This window comes from Drosophila kikkawai, chromosome 3R (genome assembly GCF_030179895.1).
Source record: "Drosophila kikkawai strain 14028-0561.14 chromosome 3R, DkikHiC1v2, whole genome shotgun sequence".
Lineage (NCBI taxonomy): Eukaryota > Metazoa > Arthropoda > Insecta > Diptera > Drosophilidae > Drosophila > Drosophila kikkawai.
This window is the reverse complement of record NC_091731.1, coordinates 21,567,012-21,590,149: the sequence shown is the minus strand read 5'-3', so window position 1 is coordinate 21,590,149 and position 23,138 is coordinate 21,567,012. Positions and strand designations below refer to the sequence as shown.

At 45.4% G+C, this 23,138-nt stretch overlaps 2 protein-coding genes across 3 annotated transcripts in view; both read right to left on the bottom strand.

The window, feature by feature from the left end:
• Window positions 1–2,706: 2,706 nt before the first annotated feature.
• tld (tolloid) lies at window positions 2,707–5,683 on the bottom strand. Its single transcript, XM_017165268.2, has 5 exons — window positions 5,574–5,683; window positions 4,692–5,509; window positions 4,361–4,622; window positions 3,731–4,299; window positions 2,707–3,668 (listed from the first exon to the last, which is right to left on the bottom strand). The coding sequence occupies exons 1-5, from the start codon at window positions 5,666–5,668 to the stop codon at window positions 2,707–2,709; spliced, it is 2,706 nt and encodes a 901-aa protein (XP_017020757.2). The 5' UTR covers window positions 5,669–5,683.
• Window positions 5,684–7,042: 1,359 nt separating this feature from the next.
• Window positions 7,043–23,138, bottom strand: part of tok (tolkin) — a 30,506-nt gene continuing 14,410 nt past the window's right edge. For both annotated transcript variants that reach the window (XM_017165095.3, XM_017165097.3), the window contains exons 3-14: window positions 12,350–12,699; window positions 11,861–12,285; window positions 11,516–11,797; window positions 10,833–11,093; window positions 10,195–10,753; window positions 9,921–10,119; window positions 9,593–9,857; window positions 9,315–9,520; window positions 8,610–9,253; window positions 8,365–8,545; window positions 8,048–8,301; window positions 7,043–7,968 (exon numbers count right to left, since the gene is read on the bottom strand). In XM_017165095.3, the coding sequence (XP_017020584.1) occupies window positions 7,654–7,968; window positions 8,048–8,301; window positions 8,365–8,545; window positions 8,610–9,253; window positions 9,315–9,520; window positions 9,593–9,857; window positions 9,921–10,119; window positions 10,195–10,753; window positions 10,833–11,093; window positions 11,516–11,797; window positions 11,861–12,285; window positions 12,350–12,699 (3,941 nt within the window). In that variant the 3' untranslated portion in view covers window positions 7,043–7,653. The remainder of the gene's footprint in view (window positions 7,969–8,047; window positions 8,302–8,364; window positions 8,546–8,609; window positions 9,254–9,314; window positions 9,521–9,592; window positions 9,858–9,920; window positions 10,120–10,194; window positions 10,754–10,832; window positions 11,094–11,515; window positions 11,798–11,860; window positions 12,286–12,349; window positions 12,700–23,138) is intronic.

The window sequence follows — 23,138 nt, the reverse complement described above, 5'->3', positions numbered from 1 at the left end:
TTACATATATGTACCAAGCGAATAATATATGTATACGGCAGCCCTGGCTGCCTATATATAATTAAATTTGATTTTATCTTTAGGGTACGACTTTTGCAAAGGAAAGATTGTTTCATAAACGACATCGTTTTTCTAAACATTTTAATCCATATTTCATTAAAATCCGTTCAGTCGTTTAGCAGAAAATCAATTTTTCTTGTTTTTCCGATTATTATTTAGGTACAAGTAGTGTTTTTTTTTGCTTGTACCAACAAACACTGTACACTAAGTCACAGCGAAAATTCTGCATAAATTTTGGTAAAAATATCCAAACGTTTAGGCCAGTAGTTGTTAAGAAAATTAGTTTTTAAGATCCAATTGTATTCATATGCTCCAGCAGCCCTGGCTGATCGACAAGTGTAATCGTCGACGGTCTGGCAACACAGACTGTACGGATTTTGATAAAACACCTACCCAATTGCTTAGAATGACAAGGTCGCTTATTGGGCATTCATAATTAACACAATTGTTCAAATTGTCAATATAAATATTTTCTGGCGAGAGGCGTATCGATAGGGAGTGGGCCGCGCTCCTATCGATATGAAGCCAGTGTTAATTAATTGGGGTCGGAAATAGAAACACCTGATTTTCTAAAAATCTGCCGGGTAGAATTCAATAAGACTTAATTCGAAATTAGAGAAAAATGTCCCCTTTCGTTTGATATACCGTGCATGTTGGCACAAATTCGTTGAGGACTGCAAAATATTTTTAAAAGTTAGCGTCGAAAATATCGTATGGGGCATCCACGTGGTGAGAGGGACGACATGAGCCAGTGTTAATTAATCGGGGTCAGAAATATAAACACCTGATTTTCTAAAAATCTGCCGGGTAGAATTCAATAAGACTTAATTCGAAATTAGAGAAAAATGTCCCCTTTCGTTTGATATACCGTGCATGTTGGCACAAATTCGTTGAGGACTGCTAAATATTTTTAAAAGTTAGCGTCGAAAATAACGTATGGGGCGCGCCACGTGGTGAGAAGGTCGATATGCGCCAGTGTTAATTAATTGGGGTCGGAAATAGAAACACCTGATTTTCTAAAAATCTGCCGGGTAGAATTCAATAAGACTTAATTCGAAATTAGAGAAAAATGTCCCCTTTCGTTTGATATACCGTGCATGTTGGCACAAATTCGTTGAGGACTGCAAAATATTTTTAAAAGTTAGCGTCGAAAATAACGTATGGGGCGCGCCACGTGGTGAGAAGGTCGATATGCGCCAGTGTTAATTAATTGGGGTCGGAAATAGAAACACCTGATTTTCTAAAAATCTGCCGGGTAGAATTCAATAAGATTTAATTCGAAATTAGAGAAAAATGCCCCCTTTCGTTTGATATACCGTGCATGTTGGCACAAATTCGTTGAACATTGCAAAATTATTTTTTCAAATTTAGCGCCGAACTTAGATGGTGTTAGTTACCAGGGGTGCATAGTAATACCAAGGTATTTACAACAATAATTAAAAATTCGGGTAATAGCTAATTTCTCCCAAAAGACTGGACGAATTTTGATGAAACACCTACCAAATTTCTTAGAATGGCGATGTCGTTTATTGGGCAGTTAATTTATTTAATATTAAGTTCCATAAATTGCTAATGTTCTTAAATCTAGTATTTCTTTAGCATGGTTCCACTGTCTGGTTCGGCAACTGGTTCTCTGCAGGTTCACAGCTGGTTCCATTTTCAAAGTTAGCGCCTCTGTTATCAGCCCACCTACACCACCCACTGCTATGCGATTTTCTCAAAAACTGACGGATAGAATCTTATGAAACTTTTACCAAATATTCTTTAAACTTCCCTTAATAAGCCAGTATACCGTGCATATTGGCACAAATTCGTTAACTGGAGTTATAGGAGTTACAATTTTTTCTGCGCCATTTTGTATGGAGCGAAACCCGAGGTTAGTTTACTGTTACGCAATTTTCTCAAAAACTTACGGATAGATTTTAATGAAACTTTGCAGGGTGAAAGTACAATAAATGTCCTTTATCCTGGCATACCGGGTATATCTGCACAAATTCGTTGAGCCGAGATATAAACAAAATTGCGAAAACACGATTTTTCGAATGCTTTTTTTTAATAGACCGAAGGGTCAAATCCCCTCAAACCCAGTAAAAATCATTAGTAAATTCATTTTTAAGCATTTATAAACTTTATTTTGTTCAAATTAGTGCCTTATTAACGAAATAAATAAAAAATAAAAAATCCCTCAGTGTTCCATTTTCCCACCGTTCCATTTCGACGCTAACTCACCGACGCTAATTTGACGGACATAGCAAATGTCAATTTACATGCTTGGGGTAGAATTCTCGTTTTTGGGGTAGAATTCTCGTGTAGAATGTAGAGTGTTTTCCACCTAAAAAATCTCAGAGTTTAAATTTTCCACTAAAAAATCCACACCCAGAAAAGAGTAAAACGAGAAGTCTGGCATCGCTGGTCGCTCATGAACAAACAATCTGACGTTGCCAGATTGATTAGAGAAGGTTTTATAACCACGCATTAACCAGCGCTACCAGACCTGCGAAAATATACTAAACTGTTATACAACTTGCAAAATGCCGCGCTATTTGAATTCAAATGCAAAACCAGCTATCTAAAAGTGAGTTTTTATTCACAATTTATTTACAAATTTCAACAACAAACATAAAGCAGAACAATGTAATCCTACTCTCACATCAGTCTGCTCGGCGGCAGGAGGTGGGCCCTTGCCAGGCTGTCGCTGGCCGTCTCCGAGGAGTACATGCTCTTGAGGTAGCCCGGAAAGGGCGTGACCGCCTCAAAGTCCTCACCGGCAGAGTCCTCCGGCGGATCGACGGCCATGAAGGCTATGGCGAAGCCACGCAGGGAGTTGCTCTCGTCCGTGTGGAAGCGGAGCAACAAGGTGTCCGAGTTGGAAATGATTATTGGAGGCTTCCGCTTCCCACAGAAGCGTCCATGAATGGTGTTCATCGAGTAACCCTCCTCGGTGACCTCCAGGTAGTCAAAATCGCACGACTCTGAGTACTCGATTTCAAAGTGCAGGAAACGGATCTTGACACTGCTCTCGGGGTCCGCCTGGATGCGCCAGTCGCAGTACATGTTCCGTTTGTACGGCCTGCTCCCGTACCTTGGATGCGAGTAGAAGGTCTGCGAGTGATTCGTGGCCCTCAGGTAGCCGCCGCACTCGGAGACGAAGGTGGCCTTGAAGCCCCGCCGCTGTAGTCCCGCGTCCGAGGCCAAAACCATGAACATCTCGTTGGTGGAGGCGATCACGTCGTACGGCTCCCGACCGCCGCAGTAGATGCCGAGCGTGGAGCTGTTCTCCGAGCGGCCGTCGTAGATGGCCACGTAGTCGTAGATGCACTCCTGGTGGTTCTCCACGGCAAAGTCGTGGAAGGTCAGCTGGATGCGGTGGCCGAGGACGGTTTGGAAGTGCCAGTAGCAGTATATGTTGCGCGGGTAGTCCTCCGGATAGTTGGGGCTCTGCAGCACGCCATAAGAGCTGGTGATTTCGAACTTGCAACGTGTCTCCGTGCAGTTGTGGCCATTCTCGGCCAGGGTGTATCCATTACGGCAGCTGCACTGGTAGGAGCCAAAGGTATTCCGGCACCTATGCTGGCAGCCACCATTGTTGACCGAGCACTCGTCCTCATCTGAAGGAGAAACAAGAAGATTATCTCAGAAATTGTTTAGCTTCAAAGGTTATATCGCTTACCTATCACAAACTGGGCCACAAAGCCACTCCGCTGCACAGTCCTATCCGAGTGGAACTCCAGCCTTAGGACAGTCTGCTCCGAGTTAACCACCGGCGGCAGATCGTTGCCGCAGTAAATCCCAATCTTCTTCAACCGATTGTCCCTCAGCTTCGAGTAGATGATGAGATAATCATAATTGCACTTGGTGTACTGGAAACGTGTGCCCTCCAGATCAAAGTGGGTGAAATTCAGGAAGACTGCGTGGTTCGGCGGAGCCACCACCTCCCATACACACTGCTTGGCATTGGGATACATATCCGGATACGAGGGAGAGTATAAGGAACCATTTGACTTGGTGGCATCCACGACTCCGCCGCAGGCATTCTCGCAGGTCTTGCCATTGGCCTGCAGCTCGTAGCCGGCATGGCAGCCGCATTGGTAGCTTCCTAGAGTGTTGATGCACACGTGCTGGCAGCCATGATCCATGAACCGGCACTCGTCCACGTCAAGCAGGAGGGCGGCGGAGAAGCCCAGCTTTTGCACGGAACCATCGGAGACGAATCGGATGTACATCTGATGGCTGCGGGTTCTATTTAGGGAGCAAAAGATGGGATTAAAACTGGTGAAGTATTTGATATTCATGGACTTACTTTATATTGGGCGGCAACTTGTCTCCACAAAAGCGTCCAATCAGTCTGGAATCGCTGCTGTTACCATCCCGTATCTCCACAAAGTCGTAGGCACAGCCATCGCGCTTCTCCAGCTCAAAGCTTTGGAATTTCAAAGCCACCTGGTGGTTCTCCGGAGCCGTGATGCGCCACACGCACTCCTTGTCGGGCATGTAGTCCATGGGATAGTTGGGAGAGTCTATGGATTGATCCCTGGTTAAGAGGATGTCTCCGCCGCAGACAACTAAGAAATAAAGAAAAAATAAAAAAATTAAATCCTTGGACTGCAAGCTTCCTTAAAAACCAAACTCACCCTCAAATCTCGCCTTGAACCCTCGATAACCTTTGGCTGCATTCCGGTTTACATAATTGAGGAGCATGCGACTTGTCTGGGTCTGGATGACCTCACCGCTGACATTGCCGCAGAGGCGTCGCACCAGCGGCGAACGGTGCCAGTAGCCATCCCTGATCTCCAGGTAATCCTGCGAGCAGTCGTCGGAGCTCATCAGCTGCAGCTGCTGCAGATGCAGGATGACCTTCTCACCGTTCGTGGCCGTGATGCGCCACTCGCAGTTGGTTAGCGAGGCATCGAATTCAGACTCCTCTCCTGCCTCGCCAGCATCGCCACTGCCCTCAAACTCGCTGAGCACTCCATTGCCGGAGTAGACAAAGTGAGGGCCCACTATTAATCCAGAATTCTGCTGGTAGGTCCGCCCGCAGGCGGCGCACTTGTAGAGCAAGTTGGCCTGGACAATGTCACCCTCACTGAGGCGCCTTCGCTGACCCAGCTCCACGTGGGTTCCCTGCGGAATTCCAATGGGCGTGATGGTGTCCAGGTAGGAGCTCTTGGAGAAGGAGTTCTTGGCATAGTGCATTATGGAGTTGTAGTCGTAGGGCAGCAGGGGCAGGTCCACCTCTTCGGGCGACAGGACATCGAAGTTGTACTCCTGGCCCCTCATAATATTGGCCTTGTTGATGATGATGTGCTTGTCCCTGTCGCCGCGGGCATGCTCATGGTGGAAGCCAATGGTGTGGCCCAGTTCGTGGATGATAATGCCAAACTTTTCGCAATTGCGTCCTATGGAGATGGGCTGGCGACCGTTGCCGTGCTTGCCCAGAAAGGAGCAGCAACTGGGGGAAAGGGAAATCCAGGTATAAGATATACATTTCTGGACAGGATTTGGCATACACTCACCCGCAATTCTTGACTGTGAAATAAATATAGTTGGCATGCAGCTTGGCATCCCTTTCCACGAACTTAATGCAGGTAAAGTTCTCCCAGTGGCGCATAGCCTGCTTGAAGAGCGCCTTGTGGGCGCCACTAAAGATGCTGTCGATCTCGTAGGGTATGACCCCATAGTCCCAGGTGCGGTCCTTTCGCACGGTAACACCTCGTCGTTTTCGTATGGGCTTCCTTTCTGGCATAATTTCTTGCCAATGCGAGTGACTGGGCTGCAGCACATCCACTGCGGCATCTGTCCACAGCAGCGGCGGAGGCAATCTCAGCTTCCCTTTGTTTCGTGACTTGTGAAGCCTTTGCTTCCGGCGTCTCCTGGTGAGTGGACAAAAAGGCTTATGAGCTCAGGTATGGCTGAAGTGGACGCCTCTACTAATTGGGCACTATTGTGCGGGAGGAGCTAATCCCTTTGGAGCTTTGTAGGGAGATGACTTACCCCAGCGATTGTTTCGCTCGGCTGCTCTGGAACACCTTTGGTTTCGGTTGATAGATGACCTCTAGCTCCTTCTGCGGCACCTGTTTGGGGTTTTAAGCTGCATTTAAAATCTTCTGGCCACATGATGATGCCTCCACTCACCTGTATGGCATCCAGCATGCCATAGAAATCCTCTGGCTGCTCCTTAAAGTCAAAGTCGCATTCACCCTCGCTCTCCTTGTCCGACAGCTGACTCAGTCGCCTGCCCTGGGCCAAATCCATGTGAGAAATCGCCACCAGAGCGGCGGCCACAGTGAGCACAACAAATTTCGCTTTCGTTTCCATGGAGAGACGGCACAGGCACATTCTTTCGGTCTCGCAGGTATTCTTCTTTTCGTTTTCCTTCTGGGGGCTCGTTCCTCGAAGTTGCCTCGACCAGTTCAAAGTTCTAACTGAGAGCCAGCGGCCGGCGTTTGCCGAATTATACCGATGAGACGAGACAAGGGTTCGCGCGCTCCATGGATGAGGCAGGTAAGAGGCTCAGCCTGGCCAGGGCAGAGGAAGCGAGGAGGAGGAGCGGCAGGCAGCAACTCGCGATCGCAGCTACAGAATCTACAGAATCTCGACTGGCATGTCCGCTTCGCGGGGAAGGGAAAGAGACAAACAACGATACTAGTCCGTGTCCATTGTCTGCCTGTTGTTAGCATTCAATGGGTTTTGATTTGGGTATCCCTGCACCTTGACATTGTCTCCTTTCGAACGAGGTTTCCATCTGTCTACAGGCCTACCTGTGGCCGTCGCTTTTGCGGGCTCAGGCAGCCCAGGATCAGGTGTTGGGCTCTCGAACCTTTTAGGGCAGGTCATTAACGATCATAAATCCCCCGCATGAACGAACGATTTCGTGGTAATTCCGCCTCTTAAGGCTATTCAAGAGCCGGGCTGGCGCTAGGCAAGGTGGAAACAGAGCCATAAAACCCAGGAGTCCCAGAAATAACGCTTAGCCACTTTGGTTTTAAAACATAGTTACTATGCAAGTTTTAATAGTATGTATTTATAGATTTAATTACGTATTAAGTTGAGTCAAATATCCGAGAGTTGTACATATAATGTGTGTGTGTGTGTGTGTGAGTGTGCAGGGATACCACGATCAAGCCCAAGGAACCCCTGTTGTGTGGATATGTCTCTAGCTCTAGCCTAGCTTCCGTTATCGACTTATGCTAAGATGCTTAACGGAAATACAAAATGCGCTGGTCCATCGAATATGGCACAATAAAAATATATATAGTGTGGAAATCGAGGGGAAGGAAAGAAATGCTATAGAAATGCAGGAGATGCACATTTAGCTACAGAATCTAAAAGGAGAGTCTAGTCTAATCGAAAGTACATTACATGTATCCAATAGGTCTAAGTAATTGCCACCGCAGATCCCCGGGCGTTGAGTGAATTCAAGAAATTGAATGCCTAAAAACTAATATTGATTCGAGGTCCTTTGATTATGTCCTCGAGTGCGTGGAAGAGCGAGAGAAAATCTGCTTTATTTACGCGACGATATGCCTAAATCTGTTAAATAAATTCCGTTTTTTTATATATTGTCATGAATTTTAGCGCGTTCTCAGCGTTTCTTTATGCATTGCCAGCATAGTACCGATTTGGCAGACTATATCTTCCCCGATACTGCCCGTTGAGGACCAACTGATTCCCACTGAAGTCGCCGTACTCGTCAGTCTCTTCGGTATCCTCGATGTACATGCTCTTGAGAGAGCCTGGAAAGGGGGTGGCCATCTCAGAGCTGTAAGAGTTCTCCACATCCTCCTCGTCGCTGTTGTCAAAGGGATCCACGGCCACGTAGGAGGCGGAGAAGCCCTTCATGGGCACAGAGCCATCTGTTTTGAAGCGGACTAAAAGGGAGTTTGTCATGGAGATGATGTCCTGGGGCAGCTATAGATATTAAGAATATTATAAATTAATAAAATATATTTTATTTGACTTTGATTTAGGAAGAGGAGAAGACTCTTACCACATTTCCACAGTACTGCCCATACATGGGGCCACTGGTGTCCTCCATGTTGGAGAACACCTGCACATAATCGTAGGTGCAGTTTTCGCTGCTCTCAATGTCAAAGGTGAGGAATATGAGCTGGACATTGCTGTTCTGCGGCGCCTCGATAGTCCACTCGCAGTCCATGCTGTCGTCATAGTCCTGGTTGCCAAAGCGGGCGTGAGAGTAGAACTGTTGGACATTGCTGGTGGCGCGCAGGAAACCACCACAGGCTGCAAGGAACGCGAAATCAGTGTTTCCCATATCCGATTACCTGGCTTCCCCCCACTACTCACAGGTCGAGTGCATGGCCATAAATCCGTTGAGCTGCTTGTTCTTGTCCGTCTTCAGAACCATGTACATCTGGTTGGTGGTGGAGGATATGGGAAAGGGAATTTTGTCGCCGCAGAAGCGACCCAAAACGGAGCTGGAATCGGATTCGCCATCATAAATGGCCACATTGTCATAGGTGCATTCCTGGAAGGGGAAAATTCTAGATTCAACAAAAGTTTTCTTAGATTTTTGTTTCGAAATTCCTCACCTGATGCGACTCCACATTGAACTCGTTGAATATCAGCTTGATGCGGTGTCCAGGGGTGGTGATGAAATGCCACACGCAGTCCGCATTTGGTGGATACGAATCCGGGTAGTTGGGACTGTAGATGGTGCCAAAGGCAGCAGAGATCTCGTACTTGCACTCGCCCTCCTTGCAGTCATGCCCATTCTCATGCAAAGAGTAACCATTGTGGCACAAACAGATATACGAACCGATCGTGTTCCGGCACTCGTGCTGGCAGCCGCCATTGTTCATGGCGCACTCGTCAATGTCCGTGAAAAAGACGGCCGCAAACCCTGAGCGTTGGATAGACTTGTCCGAATGGAACTCCACCCGCAGGGCATTGCTTTCAGAGGTAGCAGTGGGAGGAATAGCGCTGCCGCAGAACGTTCCAATCCGTTTAAGCCGACTCTCGCCCAGCTTGGAGTAAATGGTGACCGAATCATAGCCGCAGTCCGACTGCTGATGCGCCGTGCCCTCCAAATCAAAGTGGGTGAAATTTAGCGATATCTTGTGCATGGGTGGGGCCACAATCTCCCAGATGCACTCCTTCATCAGAGGATACATTTCAGGAAACGAAGGCGAGGTGATGGTGCCATTTGGATACTCGATAACGCCGCCACAGGCATCTGCAAAGGGAAGAGGGATATACAGGGGGTCACTCTTTAGAGGAGTGCGAGGATTGCCCACCTTCGCAGTGCTTCTTGTCGCTGTGCAGTTCATAGCCAATGTGGCAGCTGCACTCATAGCCGCCCAGCGTGTTAATGCACTCGTGCTCGCAGCCATGGTTCTGGGTCTCGCACTCGTCCACCTCCTTCATGAACACGGCCGAGAAGCCCGCCTTCTGAACCGATGTGTCCGACACGAATTTCACGTACATTGAATGGCCACCTGACCTGAAAAGGGGACGACGAACAAAGCGAAATTTGAAATGGGGGAATGGCCACGACTAAGGACTCTCCACTCACTTCATGTTCGGTGGCGGCTTGTAGCCACAGAAAACGCCAATTAGCGGGGAATCCGGGTCGGGACCATCGCGCACCTCAACGTAGTCATAGACACAGCTGTCGTGGTTCTCCACTTCGAAGGATTGGAATTTCAGTGCCACCTGGTAGCCCTTGGGCACGGTTATTTTCCACACGCATTCCTTGTTGGGCAGATAGTCCAGCGGGTAGTTGGGTGACTCCAAACGACCCACGGCATCGTCCACGGACAGCTCTCCGCCGCAGACAACTGTGGGAAATGGAATGTCATGAACTCGGCCAACGATGACCCTTTATTTTTTCCTGGGCTCACCATCGAACTCCGCCTTGAAGCCGCGGTAACCCTCGCTGCGATGCGAATTGACGTAGGTGAGGAGCATGCGACTGGACTCCGTGCGGATCTCTTCGTTGGCCACCTTGCCGCAGAAGCGCCCAATGAGGGGGGACTTTTCAAAATAACCGTCGCGGATCTCTAGATAGTCGGTCTCGCAGTTGTTTGACTTAAAGATGTTCTGAAAGATGAAATAAGGATTAGGATTAAGTAAAAAAGTTACCTTTTCCCTCTGTTTTCTCTAAGAGGAACCTACCATACTCTCCAGCTTTAGGACCACTCGTTCCCCGTAGGTGGCCGTTATCCGCCACTCGCAGTGCTCTGTCTCGTCGGTCAGGGCTCCGGCTGTGTAGTAGGAGGGCGAGGCAAAGATCCCTGTGCTCTCCTGGAAAGTGCGTCCGCACTTGGGGCACTTGTACAGCAAATTGGCCTGGGCAATGTCACCCTGACTGAGCCTCAAACGCTGGCCAATCTCCGGACGCTTGCGGCCTTTCATCTCGATGGGTAAGATGGTGTCCAGGTAGGTGCCTTTGGAGAAGGTGTTTCTAGCATAGTGCATGATGGAATCATAGTCATAGGCCATGCCCAATGAATCCACCTCATCGGGGGAGAGCATATTGAAGTTATAGTCCTGACCCTTCATAATATTATTGTGCTCGATAACCACATGCTTCTCCCGATCAGGACGCGTGTGCTCGTGCCAGAAGCCCACCACATGGCCAAGTTCGTGGACCACAATACCAAACTTGTCGCAGTTACGGCCTATGGAGATGGCCTGGGGGCCATTGCCGCGCTTGCCCACAAAAGAGCAGCAACTAGCAAGGAGAAATAAAAACAGAAAAATGTAAAAAAAGTTTATTCTCGAGAACAAAAATGCGAGATCCTATTACTTACCCGCAGCTGCGCACGGTAAAGACTATGTAATTGGGATGAATCTCCGGATTCCGCTCCACGAACTTAATGCAGGTGGAGTTCTCCCAGTGACGCATGGCCTGCTTGAAGAGAGCCTTGTGCATTCCACTGAAATTGCCATCGATCTCGTAGGGAATAACGCCGTAATCCCAAATTCGTTCCTTTTTCGCGGTGACAGCGCGTGCTACTCGATGGCGTTGCTGCTCCTTCTCCTTCTCTTCGGCCTCCTGCTCGTGGTGAGTGCTGGTGAGGAAGGGTAGCCTTGTTAGTTATGGATGATTCGTGGGATGCTGCGAAAACTTTCCACGTGGCGTATGCGTAATTTTAATTGCCAACAGTTTTCCATACATTTTTCAGTGTTGTTGTTCGGCACAACTTTTGGCACGCGAATTTCTATTAAAATTCATAACTTTTAACACAGACACACACAGCCACAGTAAGCCGTACAATGAGCTCTCTCTTTGTGTGTGTGTGTGTGTGTGAATGGGTCTGTGGGAGTTGCCAAAATGGCTGCTGTTTGTTTAAAGTTTATGCCGAAAAAAGCTCGCAATGAAAATGGCCGGCAATTTACAGTGGGCCAGGAAATGGCAACGGAAACGGATGTGGTGGAGGCGGTGGCCCACCACCAACAAGGCAAGGACACAGCCTAGGACTAGCGTACTTACTCCGCTTTTTCCATTTCCAAATCCATTTCAGGCGTAGATTGATTGAATCCCGGCGGGGAATGGTTCACATACTGCGTGGTGCCCTGACCACGCCGCCGGTGCTGGCGATGCGCCCGGTGCTTTTTGCGGGGAGTGTTCTGATGGCCGTGGTGGTGCAGTTGCTCCTGCTGCTGATGGTGCTTATTGTGCTCGCCGTGGTGGTGTCTCTCGCCCACTGGCCGGCTAAGCTCTTCCCGCAATCGTTGCAGCTTGGCCTCATGCTCCGTGTGCTGGTTGCTCCTTCTATAAGAAGAAATATGGATTCCTATAAAAACCGAGAGGAGTTCAGCTATCCTGCCCACTCACCGGTGCTTGGGCCCTCGCCTGTGCCGCCTACGCACTACCCCGCGCGAGTGCAGGAAATCCACCTCGTCATCCAGCTGCATCCCATTGCCTCCGGCATTGCTGTAGACATTGGGCAGCGTGGAGCGTTGCTCGGGCAGCGAGGTGGGCAGGATGTGTGACTGCCGGCGTTCCGCCACAAAGTTGTTGCCGGAATCATCCTCGATGTCCTTGTTGTCCGACTGAATCTTGCGCGTGTCCACATTGCGATGCAATGTCTGCATTGTCTTGTTGCCCGACTTAGAGGCGACCTCGGCCAGGACAAGTCTGGCTGGCTTGGCCGCCAAATTGCGTCGCTCGAACAGAGGCAGCACCTCGTTCTTATAGCTGGGCTGTTGGGCGTAATCCGAGGGAGATTGGGAGCTAGGCTTAACCGGTTCATTGGCACTCTGTGGGTTTAAGAGAAGAGTTCCTTCATATAACTTGACTTTCATTCTAGTTCACCTCACTCACCTGACTCTGCAATTGGGCCTGTCCGGCTGTCAAGTTCACCGGAACCGTGCTCGGCAGCTTCGTCTTTTTGCGGATGATGTCGGTGAGGCCCTCCTCCTCCACCTGCAGTCCCTCGTGGTAGACCTCTTGCTTAAGCTTCTCCAGATCCAGCTGGAAGGTGGCATTGAACTTGACCGGGCCAGGGCTTCGAGCGGAAACGGATGCGGGGTCGCTGCCACTGATGTCTGGCGCATCAGCCAACAACTCTTCAACCTCCTGCCGCTCTTGCTCCTCATCGTCCACGGGCGTGTGGGCCACCACCGGTGGGCCAGAATCGCCGTCGGGCAGGGCAATGTCGCCCATGAAGCCGCCTGTAAGGACAAAGATAAACCGATTTAAATTAGGGGCATTATCGCGGCCAGAGGGCTGGGTTCTACCATAACTTACAAATTGTTTTTAATTATAAGCGACAGGGCGAAAAGCGTATAAATTTTTATTTTAATTGAAATTTCATGTGGCTTACGCAGACAGTTCGTTGGGTTCGTTGGTTAGCCGGGAGGCAGGCAGGCTGGCCAATGCTCCCCGCTGGTAATTTATAATTCGCACTCCGGACAGCAGAGGCACCGTCCGGATATAAAGTCGTGGCGCTCTGACAGTTATTTCGCCGGGCGGTTGGATAGACACACTCTGCATATCCATTTAATCAGTGCATCAGCGGACAGCTGGGCAGCTGATGCTTTTGTTTGCCCTTGCTCCATGCGGCGTATACGCAATGTGGATGCCAGAGCAGGGAGCGGCTGTCTGTCCGTGTTTGTGTCTGTGCTCATGGCCCACATGTGGCCACTGGCCAGTGAAAACAGTAAAAACAGCAGCAACAACGATAACAGTTAACAAGCAAAATATGAAATTGTTGCCCTGTCTGCCTCAGACATGTTAAACAAAATTAATTAAGTGCGTTTGCACACTGCACAAAATCAAAAGAAAAAAGGAAGGAAAGGAAAGAAAGGTAGCTACAGAAAGCTTTTATTAGGGTAAAAAATCTGCGTACTGAATTTAATATTTTTTTTTTTTAAATGTTTGTCAATTTCTCCAAATTTTTGACCCCTTCTTTAATGCTTTTCAAGCTTCTGACTAAAATGTTAATACCCTGCATGGGTATAAAAAACGAGAATTAAAAATAAAGAACCAGAGCGAAGTCTGCAGACTCTTTATTATGCCATGCTTAGTATATACTCAAACTGGATCATTTAAAACTATCTACGGATCTTCTTCTTTAACATCAATCTTTATTTTTCACATCAAAACATTTCCGGAGCGCAAACAAGCTCCCTCCTCGTCCGGATAGAGCAATTCATTTGCCTATAAAGACTGTCTGAGTGGTGCTGCTGCTCCTGAAATGCTCCTCCTGGTTGGCTGGCTGCCTGCTCGGAGAGCTGAGCTTAATTCAAACATAAATAAAATAAAATTGCATTCATGCTATTTACACGGCTGGCACAGTGAAGCCTGTTAATGTTAACGCCTTTTGACTTCTGAAGGCCGCTCATCGTGGCCCACATTCCATTTCTGGTTTCCCTTCGACCCTAGCTTTCGCTCTGTGCCTTCCCTTTCGTGTCCATCTACCCCCTCCTCCTTTTCACCTGCCTAATGTCCATCTCAGGAAACAACTCCGACTTGAACTCCGATGTGCAAATGCAAAAACGGCAGCTGGCAATTTGGTTATTACAACTGGAGCGGCAAAACCAATCATCCTTTGAGTCTCAACTGTGCTAACTGACTGGGAAGTGGGTCAGTCCAAGCGGGAGCTCAAACTTGAGCTCTCCTATATCCATATGCTACCTACGCAGGCTAGCCGAGTCGGACACGTATCCCTCGGGGCAATAAAAAAAGTGTCATATGGACATGGAAGGTAATTAAAGTGTGAAAATAGAAGGGGATTGCAAGGACTATTTGGGGGGAAGTCCTTCATGGCAGGTGCCTTTAAAAATCATTAAGGCTAAGGTAATTTAATTAGGAAACTTAATAAATTAATAACTAACTGTTCATAGAAGTTACAAGATGCACATTTAAATTTTCTTGTTGAAACTAGGAATTTATTTAAGTAAAATTCAAGGAATTTTCTTGACTAGTCTGCTAGCCTTTTAGAGTATTTGAAGGACTTTCAATTAAAAGTCTTTCTACATAAAATAGTTTTGTTTCTTATACTTTAAGAAAATGATTTGCTAATTGCTCAAAACGAGTAAACAAACTTGTAATTAACAATTACAATTGAAGAGCCTTAAATACATAAAATTGTATTAAACAGAAGTAGCTGCCTAATTGCTGCTTAATTTCTCAAACGAACTAAAGCACTTTAAGATGCTTGAAATTATTTCTTTAGCTTTCCAAAAGGAACAAGAATACAAAATTAAAGTCAAAAGCTTGCCAAGGATCAGTGTCATTTATATGTGAAGTGCTCACTGTACTGCCAAAACAGCAGCTGAGCAGTGTGCATTTTCCTTGGTTTTTGTTACTCTCGCTTTCGGTTTTTGCGTGTTGTTTTGGCCAAAATTGCAAATTACATATTTATCAAGCTGCAAACGTTTTTTGATTTAGTTTCCGAAAATGCAGCAGAGCATGGAGCGAGGGAAAAAACCAAGCCAGCCTCACCACAGCAAAACAGAGCAGTGCAGAGCAAAGCAGACCAAACCGCACAGTTTGTTTTGCCGGACTCCAATCAATGTCAATCATACGCACCGTAACCGAACTGAGGTCGCCTGGCTGCGGTCCACACACACACACAGGAGCGAGCGACAAACAGGAGTCTGCAGGAAATCAACTATCGAAGGCGACCCGAAACGCCCACTAAATAATAGACCTCTCGCCCTGTTTCCTTTAGAGATCGAAATTCATTTGGATCGGAATTCCCTCTAGTAAACATTTTTAACGAGACTGAAATATAAATCAAGCAAGTTCGCTAGACAACTCACCTATCTCTCGGTTGACATGCTGAAAAAATATGTGAATTAAATTACACGTCATCTAGATGCACCTCTATCCGGCATCTCCTCATTCCCTACGCTGTCAGGGCCATTGTTTTTGCTGCAATTGCATCGTGTTGACTTTGAAAACATATCGTATTTACATTTGATTTAACAGCCAAACAAATTTCTAGAATTGCGCAAATATTTACATACGCAATCTGAAAATCTCTGAACGGGGCGGCGAACACGTGTGCGGCGGACGCTGTGTTGTGGATTAAAAATATATGCGATGCCCCGTGCATGCTGTACATGAAATTTAAATTTCAATATACATTTTAAGCACAAAGCACAGCAGGGCTCGTGCACGCCCCACATGGCGGATGATTGATTTGGATGCGATGCCAGCTCTGTTAGGGCCAAGTTGAAGAGGGAGATTTGAAAGTGGAAAGTGGAAAGCGGAAGGAGCAGCGAAATTGAAACTAAAACCGTAGGAAGCAAAACACGTTCCCAGTTGGCATTTAATCCCGTTAACGTTTGCCAGCCCCAAGGAGGCACTGCCAACGAGGATGCTGCAATTGTGGGAGCAATAAAAAGACGTTGCACACAGTAGGCGAGAAAACTTGCCGCATAATGCGTCACAAGCCAAGGAGCAGTGGTGCTAACAGCCCGGCTAACGGGTCACAATCCGGCGCTGGAATGGAAACGGTAACGGAAGCCATCCAATGTGCGTAGCACAAACAGTTCCCAACGCAAGTCCGTCTGCAATTTCATTACATTTACGTTAAATGCCTTTGGCCGTCCCGTCCAGTCAGAGTCTGACTGTCTGTGTGTCTGACTGGCAGACAAACAGTTCGCACAAGTGAAAGTAATTAAATTTTTGAGCCTCGCCTTGTCCGCCCTCGCATCCTTCGCCTGTCCACCCTCGGCCTGCTCCTGTTCCTGGTCCTGTCTCACATCATTCACACTAACGAACCGACGCACAAAACGTGCCGTTTTAGAGGGGCTTCTGGGTACTTCCCTCATCCTGGGGTACGCGTCCAGTTTAGAGTACCCTTTTATGGCGGCCACAAAAATGTTTAACACATTCGTTGGGGCCTGGAGCAGCTTCCTCTAAATACCGAATACAACATGGCGTATGCGTAATGTGGCAACAAGGGCTGCCACGGCTGCTGCTACAGTCCGCTTTATGAGCATCGTCCCTGTGTCGACTGTGAGTTTAATTAAAAATAAAACCCTCCATCTCTGCCTCGGCTCGGGTCCATCTGATTACTCGCTCTGGGCCACGCTCTCGATACGTGCGAAGCAGGAGCAGCAGGAAAAGTGGCAGCAACAACAACGCTACTAGTTGCCGCACTTAACGCATCAGTAGTGGTCCGTCCATCCATTTTGTGGGTCAAAAGCAAATAATTGAAGAGCGTTCGCTGAGCTGCCAACTGATTGCCATTGTTGAGGTCAGCTACGCTTCCATTTTACCTTTTTTTTTCTACTTTATTCCGCCCCGCCGTTTGGGGTCCTCGTTTTTGGTGTTATTTATGGCCTTTGTGTGTTCTTAGGCGGATGTCAATACTCCGCTGGCGGGCTGTCTGTGTCATAAAACAAAAAAGCACAAGTGCTGCGAGTGTGTGTATAAAACACAAGCAATTAAACGGCACACAAATGCCGCAGGCTCAAAAAGGATTCAGTACGAGCTTAAAAAATGCTAATTGGTCCACACTTTTTGGGTGTCGCTAAGAGTGCTTTAGGAATATACTCGTTTGTTTTGGAAATTCAATGTCTCATAGCCTAAAAAAAAATTTTCAATGGGAAAAAATGTTAAAGTTATATCAAAACCATTTAAAAATATTTCATATACGTTTTTTCAAGATTCCCTATAACATTATTTTACAACTAAATTTTTATACCCTTGCAGGGTATTATAATTTCAGTCAGAAGTTTGCAACGCGGTGAAGGAGACGTTTTCGACCCTATAAAGTATATATATTCTTGATCAGCATCAACAGCCGAGTCGATCTAGCCATGTCCGTCTGTCCGTCTGTCCGTCCGTCTGTCCGTCTGTCCGTCTGTCCGTCCGTCTGTCCGTTTCTACGCAAACTAGTCCCTCAGTTTTAAAGCTATCTGAATGAAACTTTGCATATAGTCTTCTATATGCTCTCACTGCTATATATGTCGGAACGGGCCGGATCGGACGACTATATCATATAGCTGCCATACAAATGTTCGATATATTTTTAGAAAAAAAATTATAACTTTGCTGTTTTTCAACATTTTTACACCATTTTTTAGATATGACCATTTTATATTATTTTAGAATTTTGGTAAAAATTTTATGAAAATCGGACGACTATATCATATAGCTGCCATAGGAACGATCGGGAAATTAATAGAAAAAAAATTATAGATTCGTTGTTTTTCAACGTATAAGCTTATTTTATTATTCTAGAATTTTGGTATAAATTTCAAAAAAATCGGACATCTATATCATATAGCTGCCATATAAACCGATCCGTAGATGTATACAAAATGTAAAGCTGGGAATGCAAAACTGTAACTGTCAAACTGTAAACATAATAAGTATAGGTAAAATGTAATGAAATAATATCTGCAAGGGTATACAAACTTCGGCGTGCCGAAGTTAGCTTCCTTTCTTGTTAGAATAATATTTCAAGCAATTTAATACTACAATTTTGAATTGATATTAAATGCTTTCCTTTTCTTTATTTCCTATTTAACCCTTGAGTTCTGATGAATCAATCATTCTGCTTTGCCTTTATTATTCGATTTCTGCAAGTTAATTATTCATAAAGTCCTGTAAACTCAGGTCCCAAACCCAGTCAGTGTAAGTAGACTTAGCCTTGGACTGGTTAAATGACTGGCTAACCCCGTTGGCTTTTAAATCGCTGCCAACGCTGTGAATATGGCTGTAATTATGCATAAGCTGATGCCGCGAAGCGTATAGAGACCGGAAATGCATATACATATGCACATATGCATTTCACAGCGACCCCCATTTCGGTGTGTGTGTAAATCTGTGTACCCCTTCACTCGCTAGTGTGTGTTCTGTGTATGAGCGTATTAATTACCGTAGCCATAACAATGAAATTCAATTTGCCGGCTACGCCCCGCGGACACGTTAAATGGGCGGACGGAGGGAAATTCATCATGCCGAGAATTATGTTTTGATAAGCGGCCAGCGAGCAAACAAGCCATGGACCGTCTGTCCCGATGGATATATTCAGGCGTTGCCTAAATTAAAGATGAAATCAAGGCAAATAGAGGCAGGCAAATAAAGCACACACACAGGGCTGGGCAGTGTTGCCGGAATTTTGTTTTAGGAAGTAGCTAGAGTTTAGTTTGAGTTCTGAAAATATTTAGGTATTATTTAAAGAAGTATAATGTATATTCCTATATAAATAACTATAAATGGTCATAGATAAAGATCAAAGTTAGCCAGTTTTATTTAGGATAATAATTTCTTCAAAATTTCAATTTTTTTCTTGTTTAATTATTGATCAAATTATGAATTTGTCATAATAATATTTATACATTTTTTAAATATACTAATCTTTTAAAATTCATCAGCAAATAGATATAATAACTAAAATCAAAACACATTTCCCTTGATTATTTGGTAACATTTTGGCTACAAAAAACCCCTTCGACAATCACTTGTAGCATCGCATACGGATGCAGGCAGACACACAGACGGATCAGATCGGATAGGAATAGAATGGAACGGAAGGAAGGAAGGCGGATGAGCGGAGGTTGGAGGAATATATGGCTGGACACACTAATCCGACGGCAGCAGAGATTGAATGAAGACCTCAGCCATTAGCCGTGTTCGTTGTCGGCCAAAAGCAGCATCTCGCATACGGGGATAGTGTAGTAGTTCCGGCCCCGAACGTACGATGGCCATGATGATGATGGTGACGAGTGACCCGCAAGCGATTTTGGACTTGTGCACGATTTAGGCTCTAGCTTTTGTTTGCTTTTTATGAGCGCGTGTCCGTCTGTGTGCGGGATTTTCGTTTTGTTTATTTATACAACACAGAAAAACACACTACATGCCGGCATTTGTGCGACGGGGAAGCACTTTCTTCTCTCTAAGTTGGGTGAATGAACACCGAATGCCGTCGCGCTAGAGTGTCAGATGATTGAATAAACGAATCGAATCGAATCAAATCATCTGTGGCAAATTTATCCGTGTGTTTAAATGGTGGAGCGAACGGAAAATGAGCTTTAAATAAGGAGGAAGGGGTTTCTAAAAACATCAAATTAGTAAAGGATTTCCTTTAAAGTTTTTATTTTTTTAAGAAACTTTGGTTTTTACTTAAGGTGAATATAAATATATTTTCAATTGCAATTTAATAAATAAATGCTTCAAATCTAAGCGAAAATGCCCTTAATTCCCAATAATCCATGACATCTAAGCCTAGGCTCATGACTTTAAGTCCAAAATAAATCTTAAATAGTTAATTATAATTTAAAGCTTTAATGATAGGGTATACCGCATGCCTTTAGTAGCTTTTAGATGCCACAGAAAACCATTGATAGAGAATTCTATAAAATATCCAGAGTGTTTTATGACCCACTGAAGCCATTGCTCTCTGCATCCGGCCAATGCCCCAGACCAGGCTTATAAAACCACCATCGCCCATGTCCACCCTCTCGATCTGCTCCACAAAAACATCAGCATTCCCGGCACCATCCCTAGCTCCGTCCACAAACATCCCCAGATCCTCTTTGGCAGACTAAATCGCAGATAGAGCTTGGGGCCAAACAATGGCGGCCAATGTTTGAGTTCCCGCAACAGATTTATGATGGACAACTGCGTCGAAATATTTATGCAGCTGTACGTATTTGTGGCGCGACTCCACCTCCATCAGATGTGGCCACTTTGCACCTACGGCAGACATAAAAACTATTTTCCATTGCCGGCGCACAAATAGGCGAGGAAAACATGCTCTCGGACATTGCAGCTCGTTGGCACAAAGCATTTTTAGAAAAAGTTTTGGCTTAGAGTTCGCAGCCATGGAAGGGGGATAGAAAGAAATATATATTTTTGCGCGCAGTTTCAGTTTTTCAATTTGAAATGGGGCTGAAAAGAGCGCAGTCATATGCCCCCGCCCGTGATGATGGGTGTCGTGTGAATGTGTAAGTCCGCTTGAGTGTGCAGTTTATGCAGTTCACCTACTCAACTTTTTTTGGTGGCACTTTATTGCAGCTAGTTCCTAGTATGGCTGAGGTGGGTTCAATAACCTGGCACACCCACCTCCCCACACCCAGCTCCTCACACATAACCATACAATCAGACACAGCCCCATCTCGGCAGCCATTGCCAACGACAGTTTCCGCAGCGGCACTCGCAGTTGCATCTGATAATTGTGCCATCAGGCGTGCAGTAGTTGCCGCTTGCCGTTTGAAGTTGTCGCTGCCGCATTTATTTTCGTACATTTTTCGCACATTCACAACAAATGATGGCAAATGAAATGCAGGCATTTAGCTGCAGGAGTCGCACAGAGTATTCCAGATGCCAGCAAAGTGCCACCATTATGGCTAAATGGGGTCATGTTGGCTTCTAAAATGAGTGATTCTCTTTTCGATTTCAACTTTATTATCATATTTAGTTTTTACTGAATTATATAAATTGAAGGTTTTTGCATTTGTTTTGCCATTTTAAGGAAAATCAACAATTCAAGTTTGCAATTGTATTATTTTAGCTATGTATTTGTACTTTGATATTTAAGCTTTGCCAAATAGTTGTTAGAATTCAATTGAATATCATTTACTGAAATGTCAGTACACTGAGCAGGAAAAAGGTTAACTTTTGGAATGTCACTGTAGATACTAATTAAAATGAATACCAAATACGTAAGACTAGTAAAAGTGACTACCAATTTTGATATGTTCAGGAAATAATAAATGTTATTTTCTATATTAATAATATCCTTACTAATATTTAAGTGTACCTCGTTATTCCCTCATAATTCCAATCAAGAAATTCACTTCGTATTGAGGAAAATAGGGTTCAACTACTGCAATAAAGTCCTGCGTTCGCTTCACTGGATTTGGTTTCAATTTTGTTTATCTGTGCCATATATGAATTCTGTATTGGATTCTTGGCATTTGCTTTGTCCCGACCCCGACCCTGGGCAAAAAAAAAAATATATAAAGAAAAATGGGAAACGCATTCAATTTGTCTCTGGTCTGTCGCTTTGGCTCCATATTCCTGCTGGGATTAGGAATATATAGCAGCAGCGCAGCGGGGGTTCTTAGGGATATAGTATGTGTGCGTGAAGTCAAAATGGCAATCATAAATTGTAGCTCAGCTCTGGTTTGGTCATCGTTTGCAGGCCAGCTGGTTTCGATTATCTGCTTTGGTTTATTTTATTTTTACCCCTCGAACCCTCGGCACTCCGTTGACTGAACAATTAAAATAACATTTACAAATTTAAAATGCGATTTGCATAAATTACGCCGCTGCCACGCTCGCCCACAGCTGCAGAAACTCGCACGGTTAAGGATGGATATACATATATATGGATATATATACATATATGTATATTTATTTTATATACTGTACATATGCATTGGTGTGCCGAAACATAAGCTCCATTTTGTGGCATTATCTGAGCAGCTTTTGAGCTTGTTTGCCTCGCCTGCTTATTTATGCCAATTTGCATAAACAATGATTGCAGCATACACAGCCGGCAACGATAACAATTTCTGGCAAACAGGTTGTTTGTGTTATGTACGAGGGCTTACACACACACACACACACACACATGCAGCGCCAGGAAGTATGCAGCAAAAAGTTTGGCAAATGCAGCCTGAGCCCTTTGTAGCCGCCCTCCTAAAGCTTACTCCTCTGCTGTCAGCTGATCCTGCAACTGTTGTGGCACTTCACCCTGGCCCTGGCCCTGGCCCTGTCATTCTTGTTGGCATTAATTAATTATGTAAACAGTTTAAATGCAAGTTTATTTTATTTACACATGTTTCTGCTTGTTTGCCTGTGTGGCAGGGTGAGAGCAGGGAATGTCATTTCAATAAATGCACCTAAAATGCAGGAGGAATGTGCAGGTACTGGCTAACTGTGAGGGTATATTACCATAAATTACTACACATTTCAAAACTTAAATATAACAATTATAATGGAGAACCTGGATATTTCAACAACACTAGCAGATAATCTAAATCTCCTCTCCCCTCTTAAAAGTTCTCCGTTAATTTATACACTCTTAAAAATTTTCCGAGTGTATTCTGGTATGGAAAATCGTTGCTGGAGTGTCAGAAAATGTATTCAATAGCCAGAAAAGCCCCCTCCGGCAGGCAATTCATCCTTTTTGAGCGCTGCGGGCTGACTGGTGTTGCAGTGAAAGCTCCCCCTGAATCAACTGAATTCACTTCCGATTTTCCAACATTTCCGCAACTGCATTTTCTTTGCCCCGTCAACCCCATGTCGCTTCTGTTTGCTTCAGAAGATTCGCTTTTGAAATCCTCTGATAGTCATAGTCAAAAGCACGCCGAATCTGTCATCGGGCCCATCAATGGATGGCTGTCATGGAATGTTTTGTGCGTAAATTTATTGTCTGTTCTTTGTATTTGCATTATTTAATTAATTTGCATAAGCGAAAGCAAAAGCTATTTGTTTGAAATTCATTTAACGTACTATATGCTTGTGTATATTTATATGGTTGAAACGAAGTTAAGCATTAAATAGATGCGGTTTTTAATTAAGGGCATACAAAGTTCCATTGCCCAAAAAGTTTGTTAACCCCCCTCGTCCGCCGTCGGTTCTGCGGCTTTGTAAGCTGATCCTGTTGGCTGTTTTGCGGTGAGCATCCCAACAATCT